Source organism: Gavialis gangeticus, unplaced genomic scaffold (assembly GCF_001723915.1).
Source record: "Gavialis gangeticus isolate Ggan-Ray unplaced genomic scaffold, GavGan_comp1, whole genome shotgun sequence".
In the NCBI taxonomy this organism is placed as follows: domain Eukaryota; kingdom Metazoa; phylum Chordata; order Crocodylia; family Gavialidae; genus Gavialis; species Gavialis gangeticus.
In genome coordinates, this window is record NW_017729032.1 from 44,620,893 (window position 1) to 44,630,520 (window position 9,628).

General features: G+C 40.5%; 1 protein-coding gene across 4 annotated transcripts in view; it reads left to right on the forward strand.

Annotated features, from left to right (window-relative positions):
• Positions 1-9,628, forward strand: part of CDK8 (cyclin dependent kinase 8) — a 152,568-nt gene that overhangs the window by 138,064 nt on the left and 4,876 nt on the right. For 3 of the 4 annotated variants that reach the window (XM_019524919.1, XM_019524921.1, XM_019524922.1), the window contains 3 exons: positions 6,422-6,519; positions 7,877-7,955; positions 8,067-8,225. In XM_019524919.1, coding sequence (XP_019380464.1) covers positions 6,422-6,519; positions 7,877-7,955; positions 8,067-8,225 — 336 coding nt within the window. The remainder of the gene's footprint in view (positions 1-6,421; positions 6,520-7,876; positions 7,956-8,066; positions 8,226-9,628) is intronic. The other variant, XM_019524920.1, reaches the window with a different exon arrangement.

Genomic DNA, 9,628 nt, shown 5'->3' on the forward strand with positions numbered 1-9,628 from the left:
AAGTACTTCTCCTTTTATTGTTTCCAACTAGTAAAATAATCCAGTTAAACTATTCATGAATTTGCAGCCTGAATACAGATCATTAGAGACTTTCTATGTTTAATAATTATGTTGAGATTTTGGTTCACTGTTTATGCCTTTTGTTCCTCTTTGCATATTTTAAGAAGGGAAACTAAACTATAGTAATACATACATAAATTTTAATTGTAGAAAACACATTGATTTGAATTTTCTCCTTTTTTGATGAATCAAATATTAACTTCGAGGAATATTGTATTTCAATTTTGAATGTTTAGTTTAAACATTTTAGAAGCCTGATTCCTAGATGTATTATTCTTCACTTCTTCCTTATGGATGTAGTAAAAGGTTTTCAGTAAATCAGTGCCTCTAAACCATCCTGTGTTTCTTCACTAAGCCTTCAACATGCATGACTTAAACCACATCAAGTAAGCAGAAGGCAAGGCAGAATAGCACCTTAGAGACCAACTAATTCAGAAAGGCGCACAACCTTTTGTAGGCAACAGCTTACTGTGTCAGATGCTGTGCTATTTTATTGTCCGCAACAGCACGTTCCTCTCTGAACCAGTGAGTCTCTAAGGTGCCGCCCTGGCCTGTGTTCTGCCTGACTTCAGATTAAGACAGCTAATTAGCGCGACATCAGGACTGTCCAATTTCAGGATGGCCAGGGGCTGCATTCCACACCAGACAAGGGCCCTGGAGCTGCATGCTGCAGAGACGATATGGGTTCCCTGTTATCCTCGTAAGCAACATAAAGGGAATTTACAACCATTGAACTGAGCCTATACCAGCTAGTCATATTTCCATTCCCCCTAAGGCAGTGGTTTCCAGCCTTTTTAGACTTAAAGCCCTCCTTCGTTAGTCTCAAGGAGCCCCTCAGAAAATGCTAGCTCTTAGTTTTCATTCATTTTTTTAACTACAGAAAAATAACAGAGGAATTCTACTATTGTGAAGACCTCGGAAAGCCCACAACAGGTCAGAATGGTTAACGCAGTGGATTTCTGTTTGAAATCTTCGGATTTATCTTGTGTATCGTGTTTGCACATCTAACATAGCTAACATTGTGTGGTACTTTGTGGCACCCTGAAAGGATCCCAAGGCACACTGGGATGCCATAGCCCCTGATATGGGAATGACTGCTGTAGTGATTTCAAGTAGTATGGATTGTGAAAGAGTTAAGGTTTACTGTTGAAAGATCCAATAAGAATGTTGTTCTTGGCTTTGTTCATCCCAATTATACTGTTAGAATTTTGGTAAGATTTTTTTTTGCATGTGAGCTTGGATTTTGGTAGCTGCCACCCATCATTTCCCCCAGGACCTCTGTGTTATCTGATGGCTTTGTGGGGGATAGAATCTAGCTTTGCAGATGGGAAGGTGACTTCGTTTTATCTTTAGGAACAAAAATTAAGTCTTAGGTGTAGCACAGGACTTTCCAACTTCTCAAGCTCCCTGGGGCCACAAACTGTGAGTCATGGGCTACATACCATGTGGATGCTTTCTTGTAATGCACACCCTTCCCCCCTCCATTGCTGCACCACATGAGTGCAGTTTTATCCCCCCGTTGTAATAATGTGGGTGTGTACACACCCTACTCCTTACCTTTAACTATTTGTGCTGCTCTGTACCACCCCATTCCCTCAGGCAGAGGCAGAAAACAGCAGCCAGAAGAGGGAGGGAGAGCCCAGAGATTCCAGGGCTATTGCAACTGAAGGGAGTAACAGCTGATGAGAGGATGGGGCTACAGTTTAACCCCTTGATGATGGTATGTTGTCCACAGGCCACCAGTTGGACAGCCCTGGTAGATTCAGTGATTGTTAGGGGCTGGATTAGACCTCGCAAGATCATTGGGTCTGGCCCCCCTGCGCTAGGCAGGAAAGACAGCTGGGGTCAGATGGACCAAGCAGGGTGACTGTCCAGTCTCCTCTTGAAGATTTCCAAAATAGTTGATTTTACCACCTCTGGGGGGGGAGTGTAGGGCAGAAAGTGTCATTATATACCCCCGAAAAACACCCTGTAACAAGCCAATGAAGCCAAACAAGTGATTCTCAACCAAGGTGTTGCCAGATCCTTTTAAGTGCCACAGGGGGCCATGCAGTCTTACCACTCTTAGGTGTGCGAGCACCTACACATGATTCACAAGATGAACCCAGAGATTTCAAAAAGGAATCCAGAGTGTCAAAAACATTCTGACCTGTTACAGTCCTTCTCAGCTCTTTGCAAGAGAAGAATTGCTCTATTTAATTTTTTTCATAGTCAAGAAACAGCTAAAAGTTAAGAGCTGGTATGTTTAGAGGGGTGCCTTGAGTCTAAAAAGATTGAGAACTACTCAGGTAGACTGTAAAGGGTGCGTTCCCATGAGTGGGAATATACGTTTCTCTGGGGACAACTTGCAGTGGCACAAATTTTTGTGACACTGCTAGTTGTTCCCAGGGAATGCCTCTGCACATGTGCTCTGGTGCACAGCAAGCCACCCTGAGTTGGGCAGGGGGGAGATGGGGGCCAGCACATGGGATGGCCCCTGCAGCCTTACCTGGGGTCCTAGGGGCCTCCAGAGGCTGCTGCAGTGGCGATCCAGGCACACACAGCCTGGCCGGCAGCTGGATCATGACTGACTGGCTAGACAGCAGTTTTGGGCAGGTCATGCTGCCGCCATGTGCGCTGCCCTGCTTTTTTCTGGCACAGTGATTTTTTTTTTTTTTTAACACTGGGATCTCCTACAAAACTTACTGTATTAGTCCCTCCTAGGTATACTCAGGACTCTTCTATCTAATGTGCTTCTTTCTGCTCCACACAGACACCTGTAAAGGCTCTCATTGTCTGAATCAATGCAATTAAAGGACCTGGGTATTTTGTTTATAATCCTTCCTATACAGTATAACCTCATAAATCTGGACATCAAAAATCCGGAATTCCTGAAAATCCGACAATTTTTAAAAATGCACTACTGCCAGACGTGGAGGTGGAAGGTTGCATGTGGTGGCAGCCACTGCCATCCACTACCCTGTGTTGCCACTACACGTAAGGCTGCTGCTCCTGGACTGGCTGCTGCTCCCTCCCCCACCCCTCTAAACCACTGCCATCCACCACCCAACTCTGCGTGCGGCTACTGCTCTAGGACTGGCCTCTGCTCCGGCTTCAAAAATCTGCAATTTTCAAATTTCTGGCAGGTTCTTGGTGCCAAACATGCTGAATTTATGACAGTTTTATACTGTGTTTCTTTTTGATATCCCAGTGCAATTGCAATATATTCCTGATTCAAGTGAAAATTTGTTGTATGAAGCATTCAGCAGAGCCTTTCCAGTTTTGCAGCTGGACATTTTTCATAAGCTCCCAACTTAAATTTGCCGCATGTTTCCCTTTTACATATGAAGCCATGCATAGACTCTCTCTCGCACAGGACTTATCTGTTGGGAATTTCTCTGGGATCCTTTTCCTTACATGTTGCCTCTTTCTTTCTTTATTATTACTATTATTTCTGTGTTTTCTTCCTTACTGTCTCCCATGAGAGCTGTATGCTCAGATATCCATGCACACAGCAACTCTGCTTCCAGTGTGTTGAAATGCCAAGCCATTCCTGAACAGTTAGACAAGGCTTCATCTCCTGCTCACATACACTTCTGATTAGACCAGCTTCAAACAGTAGGATTTGTGCTGAGAGGGTTTCATGGAATCACAGAGCTGAAATACTCTGTACCATTTTTCTTTTCTGCTAAGGCAAGACAATAGTTCAATTCCTCACTTAAAGTTGTGAGGAACTTGCTTTTTTACCCTCTGCCATCCTACGCAACGGAACAAAAAATGTCTGATCTCTTCTCTCACATTGATTGCATAATCTTTCATCTCTGTTTTTTCACCGTGACTTCTATTTTTTAATCATTCCAATTTACGATCCAGTGTGTTCACAGCTCCTCAGCATCTGATTTAGCAGCATAATTTAATTGGCATAGCACTGAGCTAGGGCATTGCATTGCTAATTTGTGGTCTCTAATGCTATTCAGCATGTTGGCTATCCTTTTTTACTCCTTCTTGGCTGCCAAGAGAATCTTTAAGCAATACTTAAGATAACAAGACAAAGAGAATTCCATTTGGACTGTTACTTCACAGAAGGCACGTGCAGACTTGAAGAGCTCCTGTGAATCTCAAGCTGCAAGTTGAAAATAACTTTCTTAAAGACTTCTCTTGGTGAGCAGTTAGAACTAATTGAAGTTTGGTAAACCATTATGTTGTTGACCGGAAGAAGAACTAAAGTAGGCTCTGCAGTAAAGAGGAGAAAAAGGTCATTTAAAAATATGCCCTGAAACTAAATACTGAATATGTACAAGAAGCAGACACCAAATCAGGAAGTGCCATTTTTTTGTATAGTTGCTTTTCGCAGCAGAACTCCACTTAAAAAGCACTGTTTGGTTGAAAATGTAGCAATTTGCTTGTGGAACACCAGTTTGTGGTGCTATAGTGCATGGTGAAATTACAAATAGACTTCTTTTATCTTCCCAATCCTCTGTGGGATTGGCCTAAAATACATGAAGAACCCTGTCACTCTTCATGACTTCCTGTTTCATAGCTATATTCTGTGGACTGACTGTCAGCTTAGGTGTATCTCGTGTATGGGAACCAGAGCTTTCTTGGTGCATGTCAAGTGCTCTTGGAATACAAAACTATTGCATACCATCCCTTTTAGACCAATACAAAGATCACTACCTTAACCTATTCTACTCAGAGTACAGCCATCAAAATGCCTGGGATCTGGAGAGAGAATGAGAGATTTTTAGGTGTGCTCCCTTCAAAATTGGTGTTGAGATACTATAGCATCTCAGATGTCATATAAATGTACCAACAGCTTCTGTAATGCTACTATTTCTCTCTCCTCTTATAGATAAATTATAAGAGTAGTACTGTGTGTTGATAGTTTTAAGGGTTAGATCAGTGATTTCTATTGGGTTTAATTTAGATCTAAAGAGCACCCTATACATCTGTACATATAGGCTTACAGCCTTTGAGACTGTAAGCTGCCTTTGAGACCAGTCTCTGTCTGCTTCTTTATCGTTATTTCATAACACACTTTTGGATAGAAATGCTGCTAGTCTTTCATATTAATCACTATTTTAGCTTGCATTTAGAAGTCTTGGTCTTTCTCCTTCCCATCTATGTTTACTATCATTGGTATTTGAATTTCTGATTGTGAAAGTACAGGAGCCATTCTAGTAATTGTGTGGAAGCTTTCTCAAGACATCTTTACAAGTGTCCCATTAGAACAGTCTACCTGAATTTCTCTAGTGTCCCATTGGAATATTCTTATCCTTTGCCTTGTTTTTAGCACTCATACTTTGGTCTTCATAGTTCAGGTAGAGTACAAATGTCTTGACAGTACCTAGAGTGAAAAGCAGTCTGTAATGTAGCTGATAACTGATGACTAATGTCTATGAAGATTAAGACCAGCATCTTAACCTGGACCTGAAACCCAATGGAAGGTTGAGAAGTACCAGCTAGATGTTCTCATGGGCTGTGTTCACACAAGCGTGGACATTTGTTTCCCTGGGGACAAGAACACCTGCTGCTGCTGCTGCTGCTTGTCTCCGGGGAACATCTGTGCCATGCACCCTCTGGCAAGTGGCAGGTTACCCCAGGTGGTGAAGAGGGCTGGGGCCAGCACTGGGCTGGCACCAGCAACCTTACCAGGGGTCTTGGGGACCTCCTGGGATGGCAGCAGCCGCAATCCACACATTCTGTCACACTGCATGATGGAAGTTATCTGACCAGATGTCGTTTCCTGTAATATTCAGGCATGCATTGCATGTTTGCTGTCTTCTTTTGGGAGTGTTGAAGAGTGTGCTCTTCCTACTTAGAATGCAACCCCTTCAAGATAAAGACTGACTTATGTCTTCAAAGTACCCTGGGTGACAATGGTGCTATATAGAAAATGTGAATAATGGCCTAACTTGAATATTGGGTCTTGGTCAGAACATTGGTTTACACATTACTTAAAGGTAACTTCTTTGAATTAAGTGTGCATATCAATGAGACATTATTTAGTGTTAAAAATCCAGGGTAATTGTGTGTGTTGAAAAAGTTTCGTCCTTCCATGTAAACTGTTGTTTTGCAAAGGTAGAACAGGAAAAACCAATACAGAGAGAAACTTTAAGATTTTTTTGTATACAGCACTGATGAACAGAACTAATCGAGTGAGTTCTAAGTTATTTTATACATAAACAGGTTCTTCAATGGTAAATTCAATTAATATTAAAAAGGGGGGGGGGGGGACGTTTCCCAAATATGGGAAGTCATATTTGGGACTTAGAGACTGGGTAGTTGCATGATAAGTGTTTTGTCTTTGGAATATAGTGGTGAAAAGGTTTTGATAAATAGTTTTGATAATGCTGAACTTCTTGTGTTTAACTCTGCTTAGCTTCAGAAATTGCTTACAATGGATCCAATAAAGAGAATTACCTCAGAACAGGCTATGCAGGATCCTTATTTCTTAGAAGATCCACTTCCCACATCTGAGTAAGTGGTCAGTTTATTAATCCATGAGCATGTCCAGAGATTTATAAAAATATATGATTTTTATTTTTGCCTGTGGTAAATGTCTGCCTATTTATGTGAATGCTGAATTAAATGCTTGCAAGCAAAGAAAAAACTAATTTTCAAAATGCTATTTGAGGTTTTCAAAATTAAGTGGCATTCTTACTAATCTCTGGTTTTATGGAACTTTGATCCCATTAGTCACAGCACTAATCCTGTTATTCACTGACAGGTTGATTATGCATGCTACAGATCTTTGTGGACAACTGCTAAGTGCCTGCAGGTCCCGTTTTCTGTTCTAGAATGCCAGATGACATTCACTAATTAGTTTACATTTTTCTGTCTTAGCCTTTGTTGTAAATTCAGTGGGTGGAGGAAAACAGTTCAGTTCTGTCTCTCTGCTTTTATATTTCACAGCCTAAATCCATTTTGTGTAGACAGTTTTTCTTTTCATCTGCCAAGGAAGACTTCTAGAGGAAAGAAAGTTTAGGAACAAAAAAAGTGTGAGATAAAGCTCCCCAAGATGGGCAAAGAGCATGGTTATCCCTATTTTCTTAGAAAGGCCAATAACACATCCCCTCTATCATTCTGTCCCGTTATTTAGGGAAGACCATAAAACAAGAAGTATATCTTTATAGCAGTTAATTAAAATTAAATTAATTTTGCAGAGCTTAGTGAAACATGTGTAACTGTTCCTGACCTGTCTTTATAATCCAGCACTGTATGTGAGTGGTTTGGTTTTGAAGAAACTGCTCTCAGGTCAATACTTTTTTCCCAACTATATATTGACATTTTAATATTAAAACAAAATTGTTAATACAAAATCTGTTAACTAGTAAAAAAAGTTGCTTATAAAGAAAACCATATCCATATGATTTAAGAGCAGAAAAATCTTAGCAGAAATAACAAATTATTTGCCTCAAAGTGTTTCCAGGTTGTGTCAGCTAACATGGTTCATTGATGATGACATTTTTAATCACCCAGACCATTACCGATATGTTTAGTCCAAAACTTATGAATTGTCGTAACAGGATTAAGGGGGAGAGGGCTATCCGGCTGTCCTCTGTATTTGCAGGGGCTTTGCTTCTAATATCAAGTATGTCTCTTAAGTAAGTCTGGTGACCACATTTCCCCAAACGCACAAAAATTGGTGGAAGGTTAGAGGAGAATAATAGAAGTGATTGAAAGATTAAAGAAATAAGTGTGAACACAATGACTTAAGTAGGCTGTTGCTCAGGAAACATGAAACTAGACTCAGTGATGCTAGTTATCTTAGGTCTCTTCCATGACTAACCTCACTGACTCCAGGCAGACGCATATAGACTCATTTTTTCTGCAGTGTTTTTGCAGGTTGTCAGATCCCTTACCCAAAACGAGAGTTTCTAACAGAAGAAGAACCTGATGATAAAGGAGACAAAGTAAGGATTGAAGTACAGTGTCATAATACCTTTTGACTTTTAGAGTATTTCACATTTTCTGGTTTTGTATGGTTTTTGAGTTGAATTTTTTCTTTTGTTTAACCAATTGAGAAGAACCAGCAGCAGCAGCAGGGCAATAACCATACTAATGGAACTGGTCATCCAGGGAACCAAGACAACAGTCATACACAGGGACCCCCATTGAAAAAAGTGAGAGTTGTTCCTCCTACCACTACCTCAGGTGGACTTATTATGACCTCAGACTATCAGGTACCTCCACTTTGTTTTTTTCATATGCTGTATATTTGGGTCTTGTGAAGTGCAACCTTATGGCACTGCAGGCAGTTTTTATTTTTACTCTAAAAGTGATTCTAGAAAATGGCCTTGTATTTATTTTCTCTTTGGTAGTGTTCCTAACTGCCAACTCAGCTTGTGATCCAAGTCAAGTTAGAATTGTTTACCTGTTGCATTATCATCACATTTAGGAGCCTGCCCCAAAGAACTGACAATATTGTAAAGTAAGAAAAGGATGGACTGTCCAGCTGAGGAAGTAATACAGGAATATGGGTCGTCATCAGTGGTCTCCATAAAACCAGCAACTTGGCCATAAAGTTATTACTTAGGTGTCATAAAAAGAGAATTTTGGTATTTTTTTAGCAGGGATTCAAAGGCGGACAGTGAGGTTAGCATTTTGTCTGTTTAAAGGAGCTTATCAAAGCAGGGGGCTTGGATGAGGGAGAAAGCACAAAAGTTAGGAAGATGATGCCTGGGTTGCAGGCCAGAAATGACAGAAATATTATGGTGGTGATGTCCACAGTGATTCAGAAAAGAGATATGGGGTAGGACTTAGTAGGAAAGACTTAAGATCTCTGTTTTAGCATGTTGCTGGTGTCTGGACATCCATGGGGAGATGTCAGAAACAGACTGCAATTTTTAGACTGGACAGAAGGAAAAAGGTCTGGCTGGAGCAGAATGGTAGATCAGTGAGTCACTATCATTAAAGGTAGTAGATAAATTTATATTTTCAGGTGAAATTACCCAGACCTAAAGTGCAGAGGATGAAGAAATGACCAGGAACAGAGCTAGGTGGAAACCCCCTGGAAAACTGAAGAGCGGTATGAGGATCTTCTATAGAAACGGAGAACTATAAGAACCAGAAAAGACCAGTCATGGAAGCCAAAGCAGGACAGATAGAGTCAAAGGGGCTAATGTATCAAGGAGGATGAGAAAGCACTATTAATTTTGACCTTAGACATTGGAAGTTTTTGTGAGGTGGTTTCAGTTGACTGCAAGCAGTAGAAACAGATTTAAGATGCATAGGATGGATTGGAAGAAGAAAAACTATAGTGGGATGATAAAGCACAATGAATAAGTTTGAACATAAAAAGAGAAAAGGGTGCTTGGAAAAGAGTGAGCCTTTAAAGAAGAGAAAGGTGAAATCATGCTTATATTATGTGGAGAGAGGAAGCCAAAGGAAAGCAAAAGATAAAAGGATCCTATCTCTGTAAAATAGCTTCCCATTGTTCAACCTACTATTCCACAGACCCATAATGAAAGTGCAATAAGTTTTTTTTAATTGAGTTTCAAAACTGGCTCTTGGGAAGATTGATCAGATGTCCTTAGGCAATCCAGAGACTTAGCCTTGTTCTGTAAAGTAATATTTTTTTTTTTTT